The sequence below is a fragment of the Sylvia atricapilla genome, chromosome 25, assembly GCF_009819655.1.
Source record: "Sylvia atricapilla isolate bSylAtr1 chromosome 25, bSylAtr1.pri, whole genome shotgun sequence".
Lineage (NCBI taxonomy): Eukaryota > Metazoa > Chordata > Aves > Passeriformes > Sylviidae > Sylvia > Sylvia atricapilla.
The window spans coordinates 3,245,346-3,272,777 of record NC_089164.1 but is presented as its reverse complement, the minus strand read 5'-3'; the positions used below and the strand labels follow the sequence as shown (position 1 = coordinate 3,272,777).

At 49.5% G+C, this 27,432-nt stretch overlaps 1 protein-coding gene across 2 annotated transcripts; it reads left to right on the top strand.

Annotated features, from left to right (window-relative positions):
• The first annotated feature begins 948 nt into the window (after positions 1 to 948).
• Positions 949 to 23,040, top strand: NUDT3 (nudix hydrolase 3). Of its 2 annotated transcripts, XM_066335866.1 has the most exons (5): positions 952 to 1,335; positions 12,243 to 12,353; positions 20,283 to 20,327; positions 20,955 to 21,039; positions 21,777 to 23,040. In XM_066335866.1, exons 1-5 carry the CDS (start codon positions 1,237 to 1,239, stop codon positions 21,944 to 21,946), a joined length of 510 nt encoding a protein of 169 aa, XP_066191963.1. In that variant the 5' UTR covers positions 952 to 1,236; the 3' UTR covers positions 21,947 to 23,040. The 2 variants fall into 2 exon arrangements, with proteins under 2 accessions (XP_066191964.1, XP_066191963.1); XM_066335867.1 differs by lacking the exon at positions 20,283 to 20,327 and having other exon boundaries at positions 949 to 1,335.
• Positions 23,041 to 27,432: the final 4,392 nt, after the last annotated feature.

Sequence of the window (27,432 nt, the reverse complement as noted above, 5' to 3'; positions counted from 1 at the left end):
AACAGCACTTTGGGAGTGACTAAATACAGGTTCTAGTGAAGGAACTCTCCGAGTTTAGGGGTGTGGAGGTGAGTCCTGGAGGAATGCAGGAGTGTTTCCCCTCTGCCCAGGGCAGTGCTGATTCCCAGCGGCGCAGCAGGGCTGGGCCTGGACTGAGCTGTTCCGCAGATGGAAAACTCAACTGTGCCAGCCTCTGATCGGGACACAACCCGCGTGGGCAGCTCTGCGTGTCCTGCACCGCTGCGCTGTCACCTGCGCTGTCACTTGTAGGGGACCGAGGGCGGGGTTGGTGGCAGCACCTGGGGAGGGCGAGTGGCGCAGTGGCCGCCGCTGGCCGCCAGGTGTCGCTGGGCAGCCGGCGACAGTGATCGGTAACGGACCCGGCGTGGCCGCGGTGTCACCGGCGGGGGGAGCGGACACTCGGGAACCGGCGCGCGGTGTCACTGACCGGGGTGGGGCTGACACACGGACCCCGACCCGCGCTGTCACCAGCAGACACCCAGCCGGCTGTCACCGCAGGGGGAATGGACGCCGCCCCGCGGTGTCAGGGCGGGGCGATGGACACACACACACACGGAATGTCACCGGGGGATGAACGGATGAACGCGGTGTCGCCGGGGGGATGGGGAGCGGCGCGGTGCCGCAGCGCCCCCTCGCGGCGCAGGGCGGGCGCCGCCGTCCCCGCGGAGCCGCTGTCACAGCGGGGCCACGTGCGCGCGGCCGGCCCGGCCCCTGCGCCGTTTGCGTACGGCCGAGCGCCCGCCGCCGCCGCGCTGCGCCGCCCGCCCTATTCCCGAACGGTGTGTGCGCCAATGGCGCAGAGCGCGCGAGCCGGGGCGGGGGCGTGGCGGCGCCGCCGGAGCGGGGGGAGCCATTCTGGAAGCCGCGCTGCGCGCTTTGCGTAGCGGGCGCGCCGTGAGGCCGCAGGGGCAGCGCCGCCTCCCCGGCCGGCGGCGCTACGCCGTTTGCGTAGCAAGCCCCAAGATGGCGGCGCGGTCGTCGTCGGCGGTGGCCGGAGCGCGGGCGGTGGCGGCGGCGCGGCCGGGAGCGAGGGCAGGGGTGAGGCGGGCGAAGGGCGGCAGCGCGTAGCGAGACCCACAAAGCGAGACCCAGAGAGAGACTGTCACGGGCAGGAGGTCCCCCCGCTCCCTCCCGTCCTTCGCCGCCCGGCGGGTCCCGCCCGCCCCCGCCCTCCGGGCCGAGCGTCCTCCGGCCCCGCCGCCCCCGGAGCGGAGGATGATGAAGCTCAAGTCCAACCAGACGCGCACCTACGACGGGGACGGCTACAAGAAGCGGGCGGCCTGCCTGTGCTTCCGCAGCGAGAGCGAGGAGGAGGTGAGGGCTGGGCCGGGGGCGAGGCCGGGCCCGGGACCCCCGAGCCGCTCTGGGTGGGGGGGACTCGGTCTCGGCGGGGTTTTATTTTTAAGAGGCGTAATTCAGCATCGCCGGGAGAGTTGGTGCTTCCCACTTGGTTACCGCTGTGCGCTGGAGCCGGGGAGATGCCCGGTGGGCGGCGGGACGGGCTGAGGGGAGCGCGGGTTTGGCAGCCGAGGGGCCCGACCACGCTGGCAGAACTTCGGTCCAGCGCATCACATGAGATGGGAGAGGAAACCTGACCTTGGATTTATAAAAAGAAACTGGGATAAAAGGGGACTGATGGAGTGCCAGAAGTTGCTGTCCAGAGAGCTTGGGAGGAAGTGGGAATTAAAGGTGGATTGGTTGGTTTGAGAGCGGCCGCGTTGCTAAGGGGCTGCTTTGTCCGGGGAAGTTACAGTGGGAAACTTCGCTCCGATGTGCGATTTTACACGAGTGTTTATTGACGCCTCCCGAAGGTGGGCTCGGGGTGCTCAGGGCAGCAAGGCTGCAGGTCTGCCTGCTGCTGGAGCCAGGCGTACACACTCCACCGCATTTGCTGTGCCCGAGTGGCTGTGCTAAAGTCTTTGTTCTCCTGATTATCATATTTGTAGCTACAGGAAATCGGAAGGGAATGCAGACAGTTCACTGGAAGAAAGGCAATTAGCATACATCCAGTTATTATTTAACGTGAAGGAGGCTGCACAAGGCCTTTGTAGCTGTGCTGGCGTGATGAGGAGTGTCAGCATTTCAGCAGAAACGCTCTGAAATGACAGCAGCGTGTTTGGTGCAGCGTTCAGTGTAGCTGGTCCTTCCCACGGACTTCCAGGAAATGTATGGACTGACCGTGAAGAAGAACATCATTGTTTTGTGTGGTGATGCTGGGGGTGCCCTGATGCCATTCTACACAATTAACGGGGCACTTTGCAGGCTCTTCTCCAGAGCTGGAGGCTTGGCCATGTGTGACTGCAGTGTGGTTGAGGGTAAAAAAGCACTTTTAACAGGTGCTTGAGGCAATCAGCATGTGACTGGCTGTGAGTTTTATTTTAACACACCTCAGTCTGCAGCGTTGAGCAGGCTCCAGCTGATCCCTCCGGCCCCTGGGAGCTGGTGACAGATCCCTCATGGCGCTGGGGACACTGAGGTGTGTTAATGACAGGTGTCAGAGCTGTGCTGGGACACCAGGCTGTGTGGCAGTGTCCCAGTGCTGACCCAGGAGGTCGAAGGAGGAAAGTGAACTCGTTCCAGAGGCACGCTGGCGTGGGACGGATGCTTGCAGCAGGCTCAGCTGTCAGGTTGGTGTAAGGCTGAGATTTAAAATCACTTTTGTGTCAGTTGTATCTCTGCTGTGGTCTCCACCTACAGTGGATTGAATTAAACTCCTTCAGGCTCTAGTTTCTAGCGAAGAGCTAGACCAGAATGATCCATTTCTGGCTTCAGGCAGGGTTTGAGGGAACTGGTTCCCTGTGCTGGTCATTCCAGGTCATTTCCATGGGTCTGGAAGCTCTGGGGAGGTTTTTGTGTGCAGGGCACTGGAGGTTCTGGGTGAGCATTGTGTTGTCCCTTGTGGTCTCTGTTGGTGGCCTCATCCCTGAGCTCGCAGTGACAGCTGGCAGTGGCTGTGCTGCCCTGGGACAGCTCGGGGAGGGAGCAGGGGTGGCTGAGGAAGGGCTGCAGTCCGGCCTGGGATGGGTTTCCTTGGGGATGTACCTGGGGTGAGTTTCCATGGGATGTGCTGTGTGAGGAACCCCCGCAGGGATGAGGTGGGGAAGGATGGTTCTGATCTTAGAGCCTTTGGAGGGCTGGTACCTGTGAGCTGAACCCTGAGCTGAAACTGCATCCTCTGTTCCCACCGGTTACAGCCCTGCTGCGGGAGCTGCCCTGCAAGGGCTTGTCACAAATACATCTGGGAAAGTTCTTATCCAGTGCCACGGAATTAACCCCACAGGGATGGACTCTGTGCCCAGATCCTGCACTTGGCCTTGGACGAAAGGCACTGAGGTTAAACTTGTGTCAGTGAGTGAAATCAGCAAGCAGGACACCTTATTAATTTTCCTTTCTAATTAATTCTTCATTAATCCTCATTTCTTGGCTTTTAAATAAACTTTGAGAAAAGCTGACTGGTGTCCACTCACTCCTACTTGCAGTTTTTTGATAGCAAGCAAAGTGTTACCTGTACACATATAACTACAGAATTTAAAATGGCTGTGAAAGATTTCTTGGTTTGCTCTTGGACAATAATACTTTTTAATGTTACTGACTGTTATTTTATTATTGATTGCTTCTATTTAAATGGAAATTGAGATCTCTTTAAAAGGTCTCTCCAGGGAAGGGAGAAAGAGCCAGAGCCAAAGTATGTACATTAAAGAGCTATTAAAAGCTTAGTGTTTGAAAAGAAGAGAGAAGAAAAGAAGCATGTTTTGATAAATAAATTAAACTTTCTCTATTAAAGTAGGATTTTTCCTAGGACTGGCTGTTTCTCATTACTGTTTCTTTTAAGTGCTTAAGAAATAGTAGAACTTTGGTCTTGCCTTTCTTCTTCATTTCCTGCTATGAATTCAAAAAACCCTTTTTTTCCCTGTTTTTAACCCCTCATTAGTTCTTGAATTTAAAAAGTTTGTCAGTGGAAAAGAAGAAATAAGAGAATCCTGTTTACACTGACAGGGGAGGCTACTTTTTTCTGTTTAGGTCTTTCCCCCTAACTCTTCAGTTCACTGATACATTTTTCTTTGAAATCTTTGCAATCTCTGGTGATTGACAAAACACCATGTCCTTGGTTTGGTGTTACATTTGCAATGAAAGAGTCTTAACAGAAAAATACTTTCTTCTTTTTTCGTTCTTAAGAGATTTATTTTTTCCCTATGCTGCTGGAGGTCGCACATTGTCTCTGCATTGCATTTGGAGGCCGCTGCTTTTGGGCTTGAAAAAAGCTCTGGAACGTTTTTGGAAGACCAAACTCGGGTTGAAAAGATGCCTTTGTTGTATATTGCTTTAAAAAGCAGCACAGGGAGAATTCATTTCAACTCGAATGTGAAATGGAGAAAAAAAAATTTACATTTTTTTGGGGCATTGTGTGTGGTTTCCCAAACCACGATCCACCTGCTTGGGCAGCAGGGAGAAGAGCTAAGGCAGCATCAGGATTCATTCAGAGAGTGGGAACACACTTCAAAGCACCTTCTGGCAGCCAGACACCAAGACTTTGCTCTTCCCATCTTTTCACATGGACTGAACTCCGGGGATATTTGCAGAACTGTGGAAGGAGAATTTGGAGGGAGAACTCCCCAGTCCTGTGGTACCTCTGGAGTCACTCGGTGCGTTCACTGCTTGCAGCATCCTTCCCCCTCAGCATTGCCACGTAAGGGTGTTATTTTTGACGTAACACACATATTTTTTTAGTGTGTGGACCAGCTCTTTCCATGAGGAAACATCGCAGAAAACGCCCCTGATGCCTCAGTGTGCCCCAGCAGCTGGAGCCCTGCTCCGGGTGGTGTTTGTCAGGAATGAAGAGGCACCGTGGGTCCGCTGGGGCAGCGGCGGGTTTGAACATGCCCACATTGTGTCTGTGAAAGGACAAGCTGCTCGTTAACCACGGCCGTTTTTAAAGACTTTTTTTTTTTTTTTTTGAGAAAATGCCTCGGGAAGAATCTTTTCTAAGCGGTGAATGAGGGCTGAATGGAGCCGGGAGAAGAGAGGTTTCACCCAGGGGCCGGTGCCCTGGCACACGCCGAGCCCTCGGTGGTCACTGGTCACGGGGAGAGCTGGGCCAGGGTGGCCCCTGGGAAAGCCATTGGAATGCAAACGAACCTTCTTTCTTTCCCTTCTGGCCCTCTCCTGGGCCGGTTTTACTCCAGCTGTGATGTAACACAGCAGAGCTGCGATTGGAACCCGCCGAGTGTGGTGGGGATCACGAGGTGCTCCTGGGCTGTCCCCTGTGCCTTGGCTCCGGTGTGAACCAATAACAGCTCAAACCACTCCGAGGGCCTCGCTCTTGGGATGTAAGTGAGCCCAGCATCATATGATCATCCTGCTTTCCATGGGATACAGCCTCAGAATCCCTGTCCTGATGGCTGGGCTTGGCTGTGTGCTCCCATCTGCTGCATAAAAGGGTTGTGGTTGAACCCAAGGTGGAGTTCTCTGGGTCTGTTGCTAACCTGTTACCACATCTCCAGGGGGATAAAGGCCAGCTGGAAGTGGATATTTTCCTTGTGCTTCTCCTGTCCCTTTCAGCCCTGTAGATTGTGTAGAATCTGTAGGTTGTGTTCTCCAAGAGCAGGAGCATGAATAAACCTCTGCAAAACCTGGCTTTCATCTTAAAAAGTGTTTTGCCTTCCCACAAAAGCAGCTGTCACTAAACAATATTACAAGCAATTCCATGGTCTCTTGTACTTTTCCTGAACAACAAAAGAATGAAAATCGTTAAATTTTCACTTCATTTACTGGAAGCTGAGCAAGCTGTTGTGAAACTGAAGAACTGAGTCAGTTTTGTTCGGCTGCAACTCAGGGAAAAGTGATGACTATGGAAAGAGGGTGTGCTCCACCCTGGGTGTGTGGAGAAGGACCCAACAGTGGTGGCTGTGTCTGTTCTCTGCAGAACACTGCTTTGGAATCTCTTCCACCTCACATCCATTTATTGCTTGACTAGGAGCTGTTTTTCCTGCCTTTTTCTCCTCATTCTGTGTGTTCTGTGCCCCTCTCAAAAAAAACCAACAACAACAACAACAAAACCACGAAAAAACCAACCAACTCATCCCCACTTGCCTGACTTGGTTCATCTGAATCTGAGCACCCTTCAGACAGATTCCTGCAGCGTGGAGACAGGTACCAGCATTTGGAGGTGGACTCAGCAGGGACTGCTGCCAGGGGACCTTCTCTTTCCCTTAGTGGCCTCTCAATCTGGAAGATCAACTCTTAGTTTCTTATGAAAAAAAAGAAAAACCCAACCATATGCTTGGACTTGTACATTTTCTGAAAAAAGGAGAGTTCTCCTAGTTTGCTTGGATAGAGCAAAATGAACAAACTCAGTTCTGCCTTACAAATAGCAGACATCCATGTGGGAAAGCTGTAGGTGACATCCAGAGGTTGGGAAGCAGAGCCTCTGTTTCTTGAAACACTTGTTCCTTTTCAGGCCAGCTGAAGGACTGACTGCACAGACCAGTCAAAGTCTCTCAAATTTTGTGTGTATTTATTTCAGAATTCCTGTCTCTGCTACTGGATATTGCTCACTGAGTCTTTGTTCTCAGAAATTTCACGTTAATCTGTGAAATTCGGAGGGATGCAATTACCTGCTGGGTTGATTTTTGTCAGATGTTTCAGGGGTCACTTCTCCTCCTGCAAGTGACATGTATTGATGCTGTGTGTAGAATTAACTGCTTACATTTGAGCAGCTTCCCAAGAGTCTGTGTGTGCTTTATTTCCTGAGTAGGGTGGCTAATCAGAACAGTGTGAAGCTGCTGACAGCCAAAGTAACTTGGGCTCTGTAAAAAGCCCAAATACCTATTTGTTGCTTTTTTTTCCTCCCTTACTCAAAAGGACATTTTTACAGGCCAACATTTCTCCTGAAGAAGGTGCGGCTGGACAAGTTGTGTAAGCACTGAGTGGTCACCAAACTGGTTTTGACAGGCAGAAATAGGTTCTGGGGTTTGGGGTCTCTCTCTGGGAGTGCCCCTTATCAGCCTTCAGCTTCTGAAAGCAGCGGCTGCTGCTGCAGGCAGTTCAGCTGCTCCTGAAGCATGGGAAGGCATGTTGCAGATAATTTCTGTGGTTATCTAAACCATAATTTCACTGGAGAGGGAGGACTTGGGGTTGTGTTCTTCGCTGGCAGGAGCAGGCAGCGGCTCTGAAGTCGCAGGAGCGCTGCAGTAGCAGTAAAACGACCTGTGGAGTTCTGGAGCCAGAGCAGCAGCGCCATACACGTTGATTTATTATTGTTATTCTAACCAGCAGCCTAAAAACCAACAGAATCTGCTGTATTTTTTTCCTCTCTGGTTATAGGACTGTAGGTGCGATCCAAGCACTTGAAATGACTTGAACTTCTTCCAGTTCACCTCTTGCTCCCGTTTTAAAACTCGTGCTTTGCTTTTGTCAAGTTCTCTAGCGCGAATCCCTTCCCTTTTGCTCGTCCTGCCGTGAATTTCCCACCTCCAGCTCCTGGATCCCGTGTTGTGGGGTAAATCCCATTATCCCACAGAGCCTGCTGCAGGTGCATGTGCAGAAGTAACACTTGTCTAAGGAAAGGTATCCTGGTGAGGAGCTGGAATGCTCCTGGCAGGATAGGCTGTTCTGGGCAGGGCAGGGATTTTTCTGTGCCTGGTGAGTGTGTGTGTTGTGGTCCCAGCTGGTGACCCTGCCAGGTGCAGGGCGGGCTGGACTCACTCCTGCCATGTGCGAGCTCCAGAACGTGCCTGGAATAACAAGAGGGTGGGAGAAACCCTCCTGTCAGCCCTGGCGTGTGCCCTGGGGCCCTCCTGCCTTTGCAGTTTGGCAAAACACGTGATTTGTCGGGGAGTCCTCGAGGCTGTGTTGCTGCCGGGGAAATGAGATTTAAATTTACACAGCTTTGGTGACAGCGGTGTCCCTCTTCTCTCCCCGCTCCTCCAGTTCTCACCCCTTGCTTGGTTATAGGGTTTAAAGGTGATTTGGTGGGGTCAAATGAACATCCCACTTTGATCAGGTTAAAACAGCATTGCATACTGATATTTGGGGGTTGGGAGAGTGTTTGTTAATTTTGAATGAAGCCCCCAAGGTGTTTGTTATGCTGGACGCAGCAGCAGCTCTGGGATCTGCCTGGCCACGGGGCACATGGGAGCACAGCTCAGCTCCTGAGAACACACTCCTTTTAAACTGAAACTTTGAGACAAAGGCAGATTGAGCAGCACAAGCCTTGCAGTCAGCCATCTTCTCCTCCCAGCTCCTGCAGCCTCTGCGGCAGCGTTTCCTTGCAGGCTGTGCTCTGATAAATGATGCTGGAGTGGGAAATGAGGTGCAATGCCGGGAGATTTGTGCTTCAGTCGCTGTGCAAACGATGTGATTTATGGCTTAACGTTGATAAAAAGCACGACAGTATTGAGAGCAAGCGTGTCAATATTGAGGGAAAGCCTGAAAATATTGAGGGGAAGCCTGTAAAAGCAGTGCAGAGGCTGTGTCAGGAGCCAGCAGCTATGGATCAGCTCCTGGCAGCAGAAAGCTGCTGGGCCAAACCCTGGGTTTAACATCTTGCCTGCTGTTCCCTGTGCTGGCTGCCAGCTCCCCGGGCCCCGGCTGGCACAGGTGGGCAGCACTGGCTTTTCCTGGAAGTCTGGAAGATTCTCAGCTCATTTTCTACTCCCATTGTGGCCCAGCTTCTCTCAGGGCTGTGGCCCTTTCTGTCTGTTCAAGTGCTGCTGTGGAGCCTCTTTCGAGGAATCGTGTTCCTTATGGTGTAGCAGCTCTTGTTTTATTTATGGCTGCTGAATGTTGTTTAAATCCACCATAGTGTGGAAAAACCTGGGAGTCTTTCAAACACAAATGGGGAGTTAATTCCCTGCCTGATCCTAGTTGCCCAGTTTTTGCTTTGCAGAACCCCATTATTCCTGTGAAAAAAAAAAGCAGAAAAACCTCTCCATGTGGATGCAGCAGGTTTGTGCAGGTTGTTTTAAATTCAGTGTTTTGTATCGAGGATGCCCAGATTTATCCCGGGGACAAACTCTTTACCCCTTTTCCCATGGAGCTCCGTATTCCATGTGGCTGTCTGGGCAGCCTTAGATGTCTTGGTGTGTTTCCTGTCTCCTCCAGGCGGGGTTAGCACTCCTCAGGTTTGTTTGCATTTGTTTGTTGCACGCAGCTTTGAAGGTTCTTGCCATGAGGCTCTGCTTGAGCCCCCGCTGCACACTTCAAACTTGGCTTATTTTTCTAAACTTTCTCTTTTGTGGGGGATTGTGTGGGAGAGTTTCAGCAGGGCCACCTCCTGCCTTGCCAGAGAGGCTTGTGTTGCTCATTTCCCTGCTTTGAAATGACATAATTGTCTTTGAAATCCTGGAAAACACAACTTGGCCTTGTGACGTGTTACCTGCAAATGCTTTTCCAAAAAGTCTGCGAGATGTGGCTCCAAAATCCAACTCCAAAATCCCTGGCAGGCCAAGAGTCTCAGTAGCCATTTTAAACACAGTTGCCTGGCAAGGATAAAATGGAAATGTCTGACCTTCCTACGTGTTCTAGCCTAATTTAAAAACATAAGTCAATTCTGGTTTATTTTTTGATGGCTGTTTAAATTCAATTAACCACTTTAGACTGTATTAAAATACAAATTATTTATGTAATGAAGAAGTTAATGAACTAAAAAGCCGACTGTACCCTGAGCTGATCTACTGGAAGGTGGTAGGGGGTTGAATGAGATGGGCTTCAGGGTCTCTGCAAACCCAAACCTTTTTGGGATTCAGATGATCAACCTGACAACTTTTCCCTAGATCCCTCTGAATGCATTGCATGTATCAGGCTCCAGGACTGGTGTTGGAAGTGTGGTTTGGTTTTTTTTTTTTCCCAACACAGCAATGTCTCCCCCTCGTTTGGAACTCAGCCCCTTTGTCTTGGGAGAGCTCATTGGTAGCAATATCCTGTTTGAAGTTGTTTTAAAAGAATGACCTTGTAGGGCTTGTTTCCTGCGCTCTCTTGATGGGATTTCCTTTTTATTAAACAGGAAATAGTCTGATTACATAAAAGTGTGAGAATGACAGGTTTTTCCTTCCCAGCAAGAGTTGTTCATGTTAATTCTATTCAGAAAATGCTCAACTGCCAGAGCAGCTGAAGTTAATTTACTTTGCCTCAAACCATTGTTTACACCCAGAAGTTCCTCCTGGTGTGTTGCTGAGGCATTGTCTCAGCCCAAGCAGGTTTCCTGGAGCAATCTGTGTCCAGGGTTCCATAGCAGATCCTTGTTCTCACGCCTGGAAGGTGGCAGGAGTTCAGGGCTGTGAGATGTGCTGTGCTGAGTTTCAAAGATCTGGCTCTGCAGCTTTTTTTTAGTAGTTTTCTACTTTTTTTCCCCACCTTGAGCTGGAGATCTGAATTGCAGTGGGAAGTGGCAGAGCTGGTGCCTCCTCACCTGGCAGCAAAGGTGGACTTGAAATGGCTGTTCCTGCTCTTTTAGCTTTGTCCTCAGAATCACCGACTGCCCTGGAGTCAGGAATTTGAGTCCAAGCTCTTCTGGATGATGAGTGAGGATGGAGTAGAAGTCAACTACTGTGCTAGGAAGAGGCAGAGTGGCAAACTGAGGTGGCTGGGGATGGCCTGGCAGGGACTGGCAGCTGTCCCAAAGGCTCTGAGGATGAATGAAGTTCACATTCCCTATTTAGGCATGGCTTTCTGATGGTGTTTTACATGGACTGGATGCCTGGGGGAAAAGAATTCTGCTTTCCTCTTGGAGAGGGCCAAACACTTGGGATGTCACTGCAAAGCAAATGCTGTTCTGTCAGAGCCTGGCCAGAGGATGGGGCAGGCACCATCCCCTTGGAGCTGTGGAGCTGAGGGGGCCCATGCAGCTTCATTGCAGTTTCCAATATGAGTTGGGTCTGTTGGAGGATGAGAATTTTTCAAGCTAAACCAGCTGAAAAACCCTGGAAATCTTGCGCTTGTTTTTGTTTTGGAAGTTTAATTTCGAGTTCTGTAGGTAGATTCCTTTGGGTAATTAGTGCAAATCTTTTCATATCCTACTGGCAAATCACTGTTTCCCCAGTAAAGCCTGGGATTTCAGTGTCTCCGCAGTGTAACTCCCAAATGTCTGACACTGTTACAGCTGGCCTGGAACCTAATTGGAGTGGTATGTTGGAAAGTTTCTGGAGCAAGTCGCTTTGGCTCTGAGCTTTGTGCCAGTGAAATGATGAAGTACAGCAGGATGACTCTAATGAACGGGCTTTGTTTTGAGAGCTGGACAACAGTATTAGTGTTGTTTTAAGTTTCCATCTCTGCTCATGGATGTATTGCAAGTAGATTTAATAAGCACAGTGTCTCACTGTTCTTTGGGACAGCCTGTAGCCAGTTGAGAGTGTTAGTTAGAGTTTGTCTTGCTGGGAGGTGGCAAATCAGAGCCTGAACTTCTACAGAGCAGAATTGCCCTGGAATATAAAAAATCCTGTTTCAAGAAAACCTGCTGCAAAGCATGTGTATGGCAAATCCCTCCTGGGAAGAGCGTTGAACCATTTTTCTCATTGACAAAAGTCTGTCCTGTGCAGCCCTTTCCTAGGAGGTTTTAATTTTAAATAGATTTAATATAGACTTTTATTTTGCTTATACCTAATTGAACAACCTCATCTAAACCAAAAGTAGCCAAGTGCTGGCTCCAGAGCTGAACACCTCAGTGCCTCCTGCAAAAGAAGTGCCAAGCAGTGGGGCTGAGAATCTGTGCTCAGACAATTGCACATAAATAGTGCAGTGGGAGTTCCTGGACCTGTACATGTTTTTAGTGAGAGAACTGCAGGGACAGGCAAGGCCAAAGGCACCAGGATAATTAAATTGAGGTATTTCTGCAAAGAGTGGAGGTGCTGAGCAGCATCTGTGCATTTCTGTTGTTGCCTGAGGTGTATCCCGAGCTGCGAGGACTCTACAGTGAACTCACACTGTCAGTGCTGCTGTGCCCAGTGCTAAGGAGTGTTCTGATGTGCAAGGATTGTTTTTCCTGCAATGCATCAGAGCAGGGAGAGGCAGTGGCTGAAGTAACACAGAGTGTAGGAGTGCCTGGGTGTCACTGCTCATGGAATTTCCACGGCTGTGTGGACGGGAAAATCGAGCAGTGGCAAGGCCTTGCCTTGGGTGGGTCGTGTCTGGGGGTGTGTGAGGCACGAAGACAATCTCTGCCCTTTGTCTGGGCTCTGCAGGGGAGCGCTGGGGGTGCCCCATCAGCTGTGCTCTGCTCTCCACAGGTGCTGCTGGTGAGCAGTAGTCGCCATCCGGACCGATGGATTGTCCCCGGCGGTGGCATGGAGCCCGAGGAGGAGCCCGGCGTGGCCGCCGTGCGCGAGGTCTGTGAGGAGGTGAGTGCCTTCAGCCTGCCCTGCTGTGAGCCTTCACCCTGCCCTGGCTTCTGTGGCCTTGTTCTCAGCACTCTTCCTTCTTCTCCTGGAGGTGGAGATGGAGACAGGGGTCACTGGTGTCTTTCTCCAGGCAGCAACTGACAGAACGAGAGGACCCACTCTCAGGCTGCGTCAAGGGAAATATAGGTTGGATATTGGGAAGAAGTTTTTCATGGAAAGAGTGATTAAATGGTCTGCCCGGGGAGGTGGTGGAGTCACCATCCCTGCACGTGTTTGAAAAAAGGCTGGATGTGGCACTCGATGCCATGATCTAGTTGAGGTGTTAGGGCTGGGTTGCACTCGATGATCTTGAAGGTCTCTTCCAACCTACACATTCTGTGATTCTGCGGTGATATCCCCATCCCCTGTGCAGAAAAATGGAGTCTTGAATAAAGACAACATGGGAATGTAATTAAACTTCTCAGTGGGAATGAACTTGTCCTTGCCTGGTACCTTTAACTGAAAATAAAGTTCAGCTCTAGTCACTTCTATATATATATATAGTCTCTACATCATTTTCTCTGTAAGAGAACTTCAAAATTCAGCTGTGCCTTTGTGGACCTGTCTACTACTTGGGTAGAAGGTAGAAATAAAACCTTTGGAGTCACTAAAAGCACTCCAAACATAGGGATCTAAGTATGTTTTGGTTTAGAATACCTAGTGAGGTTTATGTGAAGAAGTGAAATTGGCCATAAGTTACTAGCAGCAATTCCTAAAGTGTGCATGGGCTGGTTGGTTTGTTTTCTCTTTTTTGCTTGAAGCTGTTTCAGGAAGGAGATCAAACAGCAGATCAAACACAGATCAATGGGCTGTAGGGAGAAGGCACATTTTTCTCTTAAAGCTGGCAGAACAATTTTTTTCTTCATCAGAAGTGTAAAGGCAGCAAATGGCAGTTGACTGCAGTGTATGTAAAACATGTCTTTAGAATTTGCTTCTGAATATTAATCAGTTGGGGAGATGCTTAGGTTCAGAAACGATTGCATGATTATAGATGGAATGGCCAAGTAGGTTCACAGTTACATAAGGCAGGATTAAAAATGCTTTCAAGAGGGTTATAAATCTTTGGGCTCTGAGCAGAACAGAAAGCAAGAGCTAATTGATGGGACTTGGGAGGAAGCTTCTCCTCTAGCTGCTTTATTGAATTGTCTGGTATATGCAGGCTTCTTCCTGAATTATTTGGAAGTACCTGCTGCTGTCTAACAAAACTCTGAATATTCAGACTGTTGGACTAACCAAACGTGGCAGATCTCGAGTTGTGTGTTTCTCTTTGGATGTTTTTATAATCTAGCAGTTTATCAGAAAGAGATTATACAGTCTAAGTTTATTATTTTAAATAGGTCCCTCTAATACTGGGAATTGCTGCTTGCAAATTTTATTTCCAGCTCATAACCCAGCTCCTGCTTTTCCAGTAACTCGGCAACCTTTCAACTGCTTTGCAAGCCAAAGTGAGCGTAACCAGAACAATAGAAATATTTTTAGCTGCAGCCTCCTGCTTTTCAGCCCAAGCATTATTAATAATGAAGCGATTTGCTACAGAAGTCCAGGGTTCATTCAGGAGGTGCAGAGCTTCGCCTCTCAACCCTTAAAATAACTGTGCAGGGGCACTCCTTGGGCGGGCAGCGGCGCCCTGAGAGAGCCGCGCTCTTTCCATGACAGCGCTGGCTGGAAGGGAGCCCTGGCACGGCCCGGCCGTGCAGGAACTGGTTTGGGCTGGCTGAGATAATCCCGCTGCTCGGCTGGTGTTCCCTGCTCACGTGGAGCGGTGCCCACTGCCAGTGGAACTCAAGCCCTGGCAGCCTGGCAGGGGTGAGCTCTGCCCAGCGAGGCACCCCCTGCCCGGCTGCTCCCAGCATGGAACGGGGGTGGCTGGGAGTGCTGGGAGCACCTGGGAATCACCTGGGCACCCCTGGGCACCCCCAGCTTACCTGAGCACCCCCAGCTCATCTGAGCACTTCCAGCTTACCTGGGCACCCCTGGGTCACCTAGGCACCCTAGGGTCACATGGGCACCCCCAGATCACCTGGGCATCCTGGCTCACCTGGGCACCTCCAGCTCACCTGAGCACCCCTGGCTCACCTGGGCACCCCCAGCTCATCTGGGCACCTCCAGCTTACTCTGGGTACCCCTAGCTCATCTGGGCACCTCCAGCTTACTCTGGGTACCCCTAGCTCATCTGGGTACCCCCAGCTCACCTGAGCACCCCTGGCTCACGTGGGCACCCCTGGCTCACCTGGGCACCCGCAGCCCTGTGCAGTGCAGGTGGAGCAGATGACATGGAGCTGTCTGACATGGGTGCCCAGTGGTGCTGGCAGAGCTTTAAGGGTGCGAGGCCTTCCCCAGATGGGCTGTGCTCATGTGCAGCTGCTGAGGATCTGCAAACACAGAATTATCCTCCACATCCCCGGCCTCAAGTTCCAGGAGATGTTTGCTTCCTGCAGGGGGATGTTTTTGGAGCACAGTAGGAGTGTTGGAAAAGACAGGAGCAGCCACTTCCCCAGTTAATTCTGTTGGTTTGGCAGGAAGGGTTTCAGGAGCTGCTGGGAGCCCTTGCTCTCCCTTCCATGTGAATCCAGGTGTTTTGGGGTTGGTTGGAGCTGAGGCTGATTTCTGAGTAGGTTTGAGGTCTTTGCTTCTCTCCTGGGACAGCCACTCGTGGGGACACAGGTTAGCTGAGCAGTTCCAGTTTGTTGCTCAAGGTGGGAGAGGGAAAATCCAGTTTCCCCCGTGTCAATGAGCAATGCTGCTCAAGGCTGTGGGAGAAATGTGTGGGGTTTCTTTCCTTGACTTTGGTATGCCTTTTCCAAGTTTTAATAAGAGCCAGTTGGAAGAGCTGTAAGAGCTTGTGACCCTTCCTGTTACTTGTGGCTTTTGAGGATGACAATAGGCTGTCTCTTCTCAATTAATTCTCTTTTGCATGGTGTGCATTTTTGTTTTCCAAAACATGCTTCCCAAAACGAACATTTTAACTTCTGAATTCACTGTTTTAATTTTACTGTGTATGTGTTTGGGTTTATCCATGCTATTGCTGGAATAATTGTCATCTAAAGTTACCTAACTTTTCCCTCTTTGTGTTCCAAAAAATGAAATGTTGATTCTGAGTGAAGGCTGTGATCCCTCTGTCCCAGTTTAAGTCCTTGTCCTAGTTTGAGGTAGTCCTTATCTATATTAGTTTGTACCAGCACTAGTATTAAAGTAGACAGGTACCAACACTTGTCACACTTGCTGTTGTCTGCAGGAAATTGGAAGTGACTGGAGTTGTTGGGCATTGTTTGTGCAGAGTGACAGCAGACACGCAGCAGCTCTGGGTCAGAGCAGCCTCCTCAGAATCAACCCTCTTATTTCTGGCAGGTTGCTGAGGAGTGCTGTAGTCACTCTTACAGAGCTGGGAACTCCACGTGTGTTCTAAAGTTCACCTTGTGGAAGGTGTGTGCCCTTTTCAAACAGGTCTTGGTGCTCATGGAGTGTGTTCTTTGCTTAGGAATAAGGGGGTTTTATGGGTGTGAACAACTGGTGAACATTATGGTTTAGGAATAGATGCCTTAAACTTATTATAGATGACTTTGAAAAAAGCCTCCACACTCATCTGTGAAACTCAGCACCAGTTCATTTTTCACTTAGAGCATTCTTCACATCCTGACTTTTAAATACTTAGTAAATGTCCAGTTTTATAACACTGCAGGAGTGTTAGTTGTGCTTTCTTCGTGGGAGTCAAAAGCCAGGTAATCTGTGCTTGATCTGTGATCAAACAGGCAATTGGTGCCAGTATCAAGAATAGTCCAGCATGGCAGTGCTTTGATCTGGTTGCTGGAACGTTTTTTTCCCCCCTCTTCTAAACATGCTTTACAGATAATCTCTCCTGTTTCATGTATTTTGTTAGTGATTTAGAATGCAGATATTGATATCTTTCAGTGCTAAAATAGGAAGGTTGTTTAAAATTACTGCAGGGCCCACAGATGAGTGATGACATAATGACCTTGGACAACTCCTAGTTGATCATACCCACTGGAAGTGGCTCAAAGTCACTGTCCCTTACCCTGTGTACTCAGACTTCACAAAAACTAGTGCAGTGTCTGAAAGTTCTTCATTCTGACATGGAATTTCATTTCTATTCCACAAGTGTAGAAGCAAATAAAGGTGTCACGCAGTACAAAATTAGAGGAATGAGTCTGACCCTCTCTGAGATGGCAGAATTTGCCCAGCTGGCCTGGAATCAGCATCCTTCAAACGTGTCCACAGCCCTCCTGGGTGGGATTTGCACCTTCACTAATGCAGGTCTTAGAGCAAAGATTTGGGTGTTCCACCACACTCCTCTTGCCCAGCAGTAGTCTGTAGTAGATGCAGGCTTTGAGCCTAATAGAGCAAAGTAAAATAGCTGAAATTCCAACCCACATTTTCCTTAGCTCAGATGGAAGGAAATAAAAGCTGTCCCGAGGAACAGATGGTGTTGCTGCAGGCTGCTTTTTGCATCTGACCCCAACTTATTTTCAGCTTTGAAACCTGAACCTGCTGTTCTTGGATGTCTTCAGTAATTTTTCTTTATTAAAACAAGTTGTTCCATGAGCAGCAGAACTAGTAAAGCTTCATTTCCTCCGGGTTTTTGTTCCTTGTCCTGAGCTCCCAGCCCACCTCTCTGGGTGTGGTGGGGGTTTGAAGTGTGTGCTGGGCAGGCAGCTGGCTCTGGCCGTGTCTGTGGCTGATGTGCTCTTGCCAGAGCTGACTTTTCCTCCTCCCCTGGACCCTGGACACTGATTTAGATCAGCAGAGCAGGGAAAAGCTCATTTTGCCAGCTCTGTGTGTCCTCTTGTACCTGAGTATGCCTCTCCCAAGGAATCCTGTCGTGTGATTGCTTTGCCTTGTTTCTACACCTGCATCTGGAAGGTTGGTGCTGGTCTCCTACCCCTGCTGATGGCTTCAGGAGCATCCTCCTGGGATCTTCCTAAGATTCTCCATGTGCTTTGAGGATTGCAGGACTTCCAGTGCTTAGAGGGGCACAAAATCAATTCCACTGCCTCTGCCTCACTCACTGTTCTGGCCCAGGGGGGTGCACAGCATTCTCAATTCATTTACTGTCAAGGAGAAAATTCCTGAGTCATCTGCTGCAAATTAAGATTTAGACCCTGCTGCAGTCCTGGGTGAGCCTGGGACTGTGCTTTAACTCTTCAAGAAAATGCTCGTGGCCCATATGAAAGGAAGAGATGGGGAGCTTGCCCACAGTGGAGCCTGGCAGTTCTCTTGCTGTTTGGCAAGCTTGACTTGTTAGTAATAACAGCTTTAGGTTATTTTCTCAGGTATCTTGGACAACTTCTGCGTTAGAAATTGATGCGGGACTGTGAATTCCACTCACGTGCTCGTTTGTTCCATGGTACAGAGACCAACTCCCCTGCTGGTGTGGGAATTTAGTGCCCTATCAAAAACAGGTGTATGACAGTCCTGTTGGTGTTGGGTGTCCTGTATGTTGTCTTTAAAATCCACCGTGCCTGGAAAATGGGCTGAGAGAGGCATTGGCCCCCAGGAGCAGAGGCTGATGTGTTTTGCTGGCTTTGGTAAGAACTTGCTTTATAAAATCAGCCTTTTTTTTTTTTCTTTTTTTTTTTTTTTCCCAAACCATTCTTTTATGTCACCATTTACAACTGCACATGAGAAGTTTGTGTGTGAAGCAAAGCTTAGAGCTTTCTCCATGTCTGATGATAATTCAACATGATTTTTCTACAAGATATGTTTGCCTTGGCATGGTTTTTGTGCTTTTTGGGCAAATAAGACCGGGCAGGACAGAGCAGGAGCATCCTGGTTTGCAGACAGCGTTATTTCCATTGCCTCCCTTTACCAGTGAAAAGGAAGGGCTCCTCACCTCCCTCTGCTACTTCCAGCACAGTTCTAGAGCTGGGATAAACTGCCTGGGAGGCTGCTTGAGCAGAATTCATCGCTTGTCTCCAGTTTGGCCAGTTGCCTGGAGATAAATTTATATCTAATCAGACTGGAGAGTTCACTAAACCATCACAACAAAATCCCTGGCTTCTGATTCAGTGCCTACAGGTAAAGGAGAGCAGAAATTCAACAATTTGGATCCAGGATCCAGTGAAGCATTGGCTTAAGACAGTTCTTTTCCAGAAATATTTGATTATGCTTCACCTTTTAATGCATTCACGTCCGTATGTTGTGAAGGTGGAATCCTCCCTGTGTTACTGCTGCCTGTTGAACACGGCTTAACTAAAAATAACCCCCAGTGCTGAAGGAGTTCCTTGAGGGAAATGCATTTGAAGCATTTGCATTCCAGATGCCTTGGGAGAAGGCTGAGCCCAGGTCAGCAGGGTGGGCAGAGGAGGTGGAATCGTTCACCCACAAAGGTCAGACGGGCTCTGCCCGGCCCGTCCTGCACACACAGCACCGACCTTCCTGGAATTGCTGCTCCTCCACGGAGTCGCTGCTCCCTCCAGAAATAGCCCCCGGAGTCACAGGCACTGAGGCACCTCTGGGCAGAGCAGGATGTCACAAGTACTGGTGAGACAATAAAGCTTGTGTCCAGAAATGAAATAGAAGATTCAGTTGGTTCGTTTCCTAGAAGGGGAGCTCAGTGAGTTGTGTTACCGAAGGGATTTATTGATTTCTGGGACTGCTTGTAGTGAGTTTGCGCCAAACCCTTTGCTCCTGGGGCAGTTCCACATCAGCACCCTTTGGAAGCAGGAGTGAGGTGTGTCCTGGCTGGATTGTTTAGTACCTGTTCATGCAGCATGCTGGAATTCAACCAGGAAAATTGTCACATGAAAGAAAGTTCTTTCTTTCTGACAGCACGAGACTGTGCAGCAGCCGGTCAGTAGGACAGAGAATTTGTCATATCATTAATGTGACTCAAATATCTTTTTTTTTTAAAAAAAAAGAGAAGCCTGGCATAATCAGATCTCTGTATCTCATCTGCAAGAGGCACAGTTTCCCTGGGCTGTTCATGGGATGTGCTCCAGCTGCCGGAGACAGAGCCGACTCTACCTCCCAGTTGTGGCTGGGTTGTGTGCCAGGCTGTGTGGGTTGGTTCAGACCTGTTAAATCACGGAGCAAGATCTCATCTTGTCTGTAGCACTTGAGTTCCAACCATTTACAGTCATAAAACAGAGGGAATATAAAGCAAGGGCAGGAGAGTGGGCTGGGATTGTGCACGGAGAGCTGAGGAGGGTGGGGAGGGAGCCAACAGTGAGGGACCAAAAGGGACATGAAATGTGATAGAGTGGTACATCCTCAATAGTATTCAAACAGACAAAGCTGTTGCTTAAACCTCTTGATTTGTCTCGCTGCTTGATTCAAGAGCTTTATTTCAGTGTGCATCTGCCCTTTGTGTTATATCCAAAGGCCTCTTGTTCCTGCTGTTGGGGCCACATCACGGCATTTTGTGTCTATATTGGCTGGTTTCAGGTGTGTGCAGGACACCCCTGAAATACTTGGGAGCTGTCACGTCACTCCTGGGGTGTAAGTGAATGTCTTACACACACTTTATTTTCTTAAACTCTGATTTTGAAGGGATAGAACTGCCAAACCCCAAAGCCAATGTTTCCCATGCTCAGGCTGTAATAACCTGCAGGGGAGATTCTGGTCACGAGGGCTGTATTGGTATGCAAGGAGTAACTCCTCAAATATTTCTGCTTCCTCCAGATTGAACTCAAAATTGTTTGAATGTAGGAAAACAAGAAAAAAAAAAAAAAAAACAAAAAACTGAGAATGCTTGGTTGTTGAGTGCTCAGGATACATTTCTGTCTTTTGCCTTGTGACTGTGTTGGTTTAAGACAAGCAGAATTTTTGGAGTGTTTGCTTCCTGTCCTAAAGGAACTGGTCATGCACAACAAGTAGGAAACACGTACTGAGCTGTTGTTAAAGCATGTTTCTTTTCTCTTTAAACTTCCCTAGGCTGGAGTGAAAGGGACGTTAGGAAGATTAGTGGGAATTTTTGAGGTAAGTTTCAGATGTGGGTGCTGTGAAATTTTGTTGCAAAAAAATCATCTTGGAATAACAGTGGGGTTGTGGCGTGAGCGGGTGCTGCTGGTTTGGTGCACACTTCAAAGTCCCTGGTAAATAAAAACACACCCGCTCAGCAATTCTGATCTTTGCAATGGGCACTTCATTGAGATCACTGGGGATAACTGATGTGGCTGAATATTCTTGGTGTTGCCAAAAGCTGGGGAGTGGGATCCCCCCTTCATTTTTAGCACTCACAGCCACACCTGGCACAGCTGGCAGGTACTGGACACGGCTCTTCTTGCTGTTGTTCTGTCATGACTCCTTTGAACTCATGTGAAATAGCTCAAAACCTTCCTAGCTGAAGAAGTAATTTGTGAGAACATCAGTCCACAAACCACTGCTCCACAGATCAGGAAACTACACTTTTGGGTGTTAATAAACACTTTCACACCTCTCTGATTAAAACACAACAGTTTTTAGTAGCTAAGAATGAGTTATGCTATGGGAGGAGCTGCACCTCGGGAGGCAGTTTGCATCTTGGAGTGGCCCAGTGCCCTGGTGCCTAAAAAAGGTTTGTTGTTGCTGTTGGTTGGTTGTTACTGTGTCCCCTTTGCCTTCCAGAACCGGGACAGGAAGCACAGGACATATGTTTACGTACTCATTGTCACCGAAGTGTTGGAGGACTGGGAGGACTCTGTCAATATTGGTAAGTGTGGTACTTGCTGCAATAACTGATGGAAACAATCACAAGTCAGCTCAGCATCCCCCTTGAGTCTGTGTGAGTGTCACTGGGAAAAGTTGCAGTGGTGTGTCCTTTGGTTGCTTGGGAAAAAAAATGGTGGTGGAATTGATGTGTTTGTCACCTCTGTGACCCAGGAGAAGCCAAGTAAGTGTCCAGCTGCCTCTGTAGCGATTTTGTGTTTAATTCTTGCACTGGAAGGTACCAAGCAAAGAGCATGAAGAGCTGTCTGACACTAGAGGAAATACATGTGGGCAGTGTGGGTTAATCATTCCCTGTTATCTTTGAAATCTTTGTGTCTAAATTGGATTCCCAAATGGAAATGAACCTGTTGTTGCCACAAGGTTTGTGATGGCATTGCAGCAATGCAATGCGACTCACCTCAGACTCTTAATGGAAGGAGTAAGGACTGAGAGCTGTCCACAGGAAACTGAAGTCCACTTGCAAACTGATGGAAATTGGGTGGTGCTTGGTGTGTGTGTTGTGAGCTGTTGTAAAATGAGCATCTGGCTTGAATAGAAATTGCAGAAATAGTGAAATAATGGGGTTTTTTAATTAAGAAGTGCAAGACAGAGGATGTACTGCCCTAAACACATACCTGTCCCTGGGGATGGGGAGCTATCAGCGTGGGGTTGGAGGGGGAGCCCCTTGAGATCAGAGAACATCATTCTGTTGCATCTACTGATTCCTCTCTTTGCCCTCAGGAAGGAAAAGGGAATGGTTTAAGATAGAGGATGCCATAAAAGTTCTGCAGTATCATAAACCAGTGCAGGCCTCGTATTTTGAGACCTTGAGGCAAGGCTGTCTGGCCAACAACGGCACCCCGGTCATGAGCACGCCGTACTCCGAGAGCTCCGTGTCCGACATCAGATGACTGACGACGTCCCTGCGAGAGCAAGTCCCAAAAGCAGACTGAGACCTGGATTTCCCTCCCCTCCCCGTTTCCATGCCTCCTCCCTCATGCCAGGCATGGGCAGCAGCCTGGGGCAGAGCAAGTGTTCAGAGTGCTGCGATTTAGTGCAAGGTGGGATGATGATTTGTTGGGGTTTTTTTGTTGGTGGTTTTTTTTTTTTTTTTGGTTGGCTTTTTTTCCCCTTTTTTTTTTTTTTTTTTTCTCTTGGATCTGTATTTTGTAAAATACATTTTGTGCATGAAGTGCCCCTTTCCTGGTACTCCGCTCCACGGCCTGGAGGCTGCCAGCCCTGCCTCTGCCTTGTGCTCTGAAGTGTCCCAAGTGTCCCCTTTGTGTCACCCCAGCCAGAGCCACTTTTTTTTTTTTTTTTTTTTAAATTAAAAGACTTCCAATGTGAGATCAGCTCTTCAAGTCTTAGTCTGTACTGTAAAGTGCTGCTCAGACCCGTGTGGGGATCACTCGCAGCACATCTGTATAAACTTTTTTTTTTAGATGGAGGATCTAACATTTTAATTTTGCAGGAATTTTTTTTTGTTTAATCCTGGTCTGCTTCTGAAAAGAAGGGTTCATAATTAATCTGTTTGCCTTTTGTTCTGTTTTTTTTAAAAAACACACGTTCTGTGACAGTGCTAGTGGCTGGGCCAGTTTACTCCCCATCCAGTATCTCCCGATTTAGTGCAGTGACACTTTGAAGTTGAGGGCAGAGTTCAGATCACCTGCAGACATCCCTGCAGAGATTTCCCTGCGGCTTCTCCGCCAGCTCCTGCTGGTGTTTCTGCGTTTCCACACGAGTGGAGCTGCTCTGGAACCTCTGGCCAAAACCAAACAGCCTCGGCAGCGCCCGGATGGCGGCAGGAATCGGGGCTGCAGGGGGGAGGACGGACAAACCGGGATGTTTTGTCGGACAGACAAACCACAGTGTGGCTCACCAACGCTGTCCCCCTGCTCCTGCTGCGTCCTGCTCGTGTCTCTCTCTCTTGTCCACATGCCTTACGCCGTGCTGAACCGGACACTTTGGGGGGTTTGTGCCGAAGCGTCGCCGCCGCGCTCCGAGAACCACGCGCCCGTGGCCCTGAAGAGAAGTCCTTTTTTTGGGGGGAGGGAAATTCAGGTGTTCAGTCTCTTGTTCTCTGTGGTTTCTGCAGCACTTGGGGTGGCAGCACGGAGCTGCTGGAGTGTGCCCTCGGTGAAAAGGTACAGCTGCCTCCTGCAGGCGGCATCCGCGGGGGAGCGGCACGGGAGAGCTCCTCGATGCGTTGGCACACTTCACACACACACGGGGGTTTGTTGTTTTATTGCTGTAAGTTTCATGCTGTCTTGATTTGCCAACAGTGTTGTCTAGTTGGGAAATAAAATGGGAAGGGTTGGGGTTGGGGTTGGGGGGGGTGGGTTGGGACAGGTACAAGTTTTGGGAGGGGCATTAATTAATCCCTGGCTTGGGACAAGAAGTGGTTGCTGAGTTCAGTAACTTCTCCTTTGTCAGAGCAGAGCCAAGATGTGAAATTAAATCTGCAGTACTTTTTTTTTTTTTTTCCTTTTTTTTTTTTTTTTTTCCTGCTCTTTATTTAACAAAAAATTATTCTAATAAACACTCACTGTTCTGGAGTTTTCTCTCTTCCTGAGAAGCGCTTACAATCTGAAAATCTGATAGAAATATCCATGGAGCCTGGGACAAGGGGGAATGGTATCCTTGCTGGTTTGGCAAGAAGCTGTTCATTTTAAGATCCTCTTCTGTTCCTTTCCTTGTTCTCCCTGCTTTCATCGGTGTGGAGTAGCAAGGCCAAAAGTAGTGCCAGTGATCGCTGACATGGAAAACCACGCGTAAGGAACAGCCCGTTATTCAAGGAGTAGCTCAAACCCAAGCGTCTGGAATCGAGCCTAAATTACACCAGTTCAGCTCACTTCAACTTAGAGACGAATGTACAATCCTTTACACTATGTGCTGGTCGGCCTGAACCAAACTCTCAAAAGGGCTTGAATATTCTGTCTGGAAGTGTCCAAGAAATTCCCAGAGTCGCTGTCCCCGCGCCCTGCGAGGCACCTGACACAGCCATCTACTGCCTTCAACGAGTCTTGGTCTCTACTGTACAGATTAGTATGTTGGAAATGCTTTGCAACAAAACAGCTGGTACTCCTGAAAGAGTAACTGCACTTTTAATATCAGCAGCATGCACATTTTTTTTTTTGTTTTTAAACTAAAAATGTTTTTACAGGGCTGTTAAACTGACAATTTAGGGTAGAATATTGTTAATGACTTGCTAATGGCTTATTTGTTTGGGTCAGAAAAAATAAATTGTGCCAAGAAAGTGTTTTAATGTGGCATGGATTGATGCTGTTACCAAGGAGTGGCTGATGTTATGCCTTGTAACTGGAAATGGCTCCTGGGGCAGGAATAGCCTTGATTGAAGAGATGCAGATTTCAGAACAGGCCTGAGCCCTGTGCTCCCTGAACCTCTCCCTGCACCACACAATTCCCATCTTCCTCAGCATCTGAGGTTCTCTCTAGAGCTGGTACAGCTGCACCCCCAGCAGTTGGAGTGGTTTTATCTAAACTGGTGTTAATTGGTTCGGGACTGACTGTTGCCCTGCCTGTGTGAGGCACAGGGGAGCTGCTGGGAGGGTGGCCCTGGTTCTGCAGCCCTGATGGTGCTGCTCAGTGTCACTGCTGGGATCACTGTCCTGAGCGTGCTGAATCCCAGGGGATGAGCCTGGGGCTCCCAGCTGGGCTAAAACTGGTGCTGTTCTGAGCTGGTGGTGTTGGACAGTGGGATTCTTACCTCAGCTGGCCTGGCCCTTACACGGAACTCTGTGTCTCAGCATCCCATGGGAGCAGTTCTTGGCTGCCTCTGCCTGGCTGTGCTCTCTGGGAGCTGGGTACAATGGTGTCCCCAGAGAGCCAGCGAGGTGCATTGGCAGGTCTTGAATGCTGGGTTGGGGTATGAGAGGGGTGCACTTGAGGAGGGGCTGCTCCTCTTCATCGCCTCTGGGCCCTGGGGGTCCCTGTGCAGCTCCTTAGGGGCACAGTGATGTCACTGATGGGGTCTCTTCTTCCCTTGCCACTTTCCATTCCTGTGATGGTCCAAGGGCTCCCCACTCTTGGGACACCAACGAGGGGCAGGGAACTCTGGAGTTTGGTGACTCCAGCCTGGGAGCAGGAGAAAAGGAAGACACCGCTGGAGTGCCCGTTTGTCCCAAGTGCTGCTCGATTCTTTCAGCAGAATTTGGCAGATCCCAAACCTCGTGATGGTCTTACACGATGTGTGAGGCAGGTGGACATCCCTCTGCAGAGAGAGCTGAGTGTGATGAAACCCAGCAGAGCTGGAATTGTGTGGCTCTGGCTTTGGGGAGTCTCTTCTAGACAAGGATTTGTTGTGGTGGAAAAGGGATTTTGGTTCTTCGGTTATCAGCAGCTTGGAGATTGCGTGTGGCAGGACCCTCACAGCACCTTGGCTGAGGTGGTTCCTGTTGGGCAGGTTTGGGTTTCAGATGTGGCTCTGCTCATGCTGACCTTGTTCAAAGGCACATTTCAGAGGGAGGAGCCCTTTGCAGGTCAGAGTGGTGAGCCCCAGGTGGGGATTGAGGATTTCCCTGCTGTGTGGTGGGCGCTGTCTGGGCCACTGCTGGACCTGGGAGGTGCTGCCTTTTCCTGGGAGAGAAGAGTGAAAGCAGGAAGGGTTTTTTTTTTCCATTCTCCCTGAAATCTGGAATTCAGTGGTGTTGAAAGTACCTCTGGTGGCTTCCCAAAGACGGCTTGTTGGAGTGTTCTGTTGGAACCTCAGTGTCACAGCTGTGCCTCTCCCTGTCTCAGGGCAGCGTTGCCACTTTCCAGCAGCGCTGGCCGAGCTGTCCATGCTCCATGTGGTCAGCACAGCCCAGCTCAGACCTGCCATGGCACTGGGAATCCTGAACCACTGGCATTCACCTCTCCAGGTACAGCATTAGGCAGATCATTCCCTGGAGGTGGAGTTAACAGCTACTGTGCAAACTAAAAATATTTTTTTTTTCAAAAGGAAAACGCTTTAAACTTTGGGCTGTAAAACCTCCCCAGGACCGAGGCAGTGGCAGCAGGGAGGTGACATGGTGACAAGTCTCCTCGGGTAGGTTTGCTTCCAGCTTAGCCAGGTGGGTTTGTTCTGGGAATAAAAGGGCAGAGCCTAAGGGCTGCGTGTCAGGGTCAGCCAGGGGCTGGAGAGGCAGCACCCAAACCTGCTGCTGTCTGCCCTGGTGCTGGGGCGAAGGTGGGAGCTGGGTTTGGGGGCTGGAAGGAGCAGCAGTTTCAGCATTCCCACCAGCTCTGTTCCTGTGTAGATGGATGCTGTGAGCTCTTCCCTACTCCTGTGGAGCACAGAGGCAGCTCATTCACCCTCAGCTGGAATGTGCCTTAAAGCAAACTCTGTAAAACGAAAAATGAAAAGGGATTGGAATCTGCAAGTGTTGCTTTTTCCTTTTTGTGTGGCCACAAAGTATTCAGTGGCTAAAAATGTGGGTAGGGAATGTCAGGAATCCTCAGTTCCCTTCCCGGATCTAGCAGGGGCTTTGGGCCTTTGCCTCAGCTTTTCCATGCAGAAGCTGTGTTCAGCATTCCACAGCGAGCGGGTTGTGAGCAGGGATCAAAATCCTGGAGGCTGCACAGGTCCAGCGAGTGTCCCTTGTACAAGACCTGTAGGTTTTCCTGCCTGTTCTCTATTTGATCCCAAATTTGATGTGTTTGTATTTTCACACAGCGGGTGCAGCATCCACCCCTGTGCAGAGCAGACAAGAAGCACTGGGTGCTGTTGAGGGGTTGGTTTGGGGTTTGAGCCTCTCAAGTGGAGCCTGTGGCTGGTGCTGGGGGAGGGATTGGAGCTGCATCTTCAGCCAAACCTACCCCAAGCACTGACTGTTGCAGTGTGAGGAGCTTTTTCCCCTGTGGCTGACCCAGTGCCTGCTCTGGTCTCGCTCCCAGGCTGGGTTTTCCCTCCTGGCTCTGTTCTCTTGCTCAATAACAGCATCATCTGGTGGCTGCAGCCCTGCAGGGACGTGGTGACCTCATGGCTGAGGTGTCCCTCAGCTGCTCCCTGAGCCCCTGACACACACAGGGCGTGATCCTCGTGCTCCTAACCTTGGAATGCACTAATCCAGCTGCTCTGGGCTGCAGAGATCCTGGAGCGCTGTGCTGGGGTAGTGTCAGGGGTCTGTACATAACTAAGGTCTAGCTGGTGAAAAAGAAACTGAACTGGACTGAAGTTGTATTTAGGAGATTTATCAATCTCTCTTTGGTGCTAGTCCAGAGAGTTGTGGTGTGGTTTTTTTTTTTTTTTTTGGTTGGTTGAGTTTTTTGTTTTGTTTTTGTTTTTTTGGGTGTGTTTTTTTGGTGGGAAGATGGGAATTTTGATGTTATACTTGATGAATTGGCTCAGAAACCTGGGGAGGTCTGAGAGTGTTTGTTGAATTTCCTGTGTGTCCTA

Excerpts from the sequence above, each read along its gene's own strand:
- NUDT3 (XM_066335866.1), top strand. The coding sequence starts at position 1,237 with ATGATGAAGCTCAAGTCCAACCAGACGCGCACCTACGACGGGGACGGC. Across the intron at positions 12,354-20,282 it reads TGCGCGAGGTCTGTGAGGAG|GCTGGAGTGAAAGGGACGTT; the intron begins GTGAGTGCCTTC and ends AAACTTCCCTAG. Across the intron at positions 20,328-20,954 it reads GATTAGTGGGAATTTTTGAG|AACCGGGACAGGAAGCACAG; the intron begins GTAAGTTTCAGA and ends TTTGCCTTCCAG.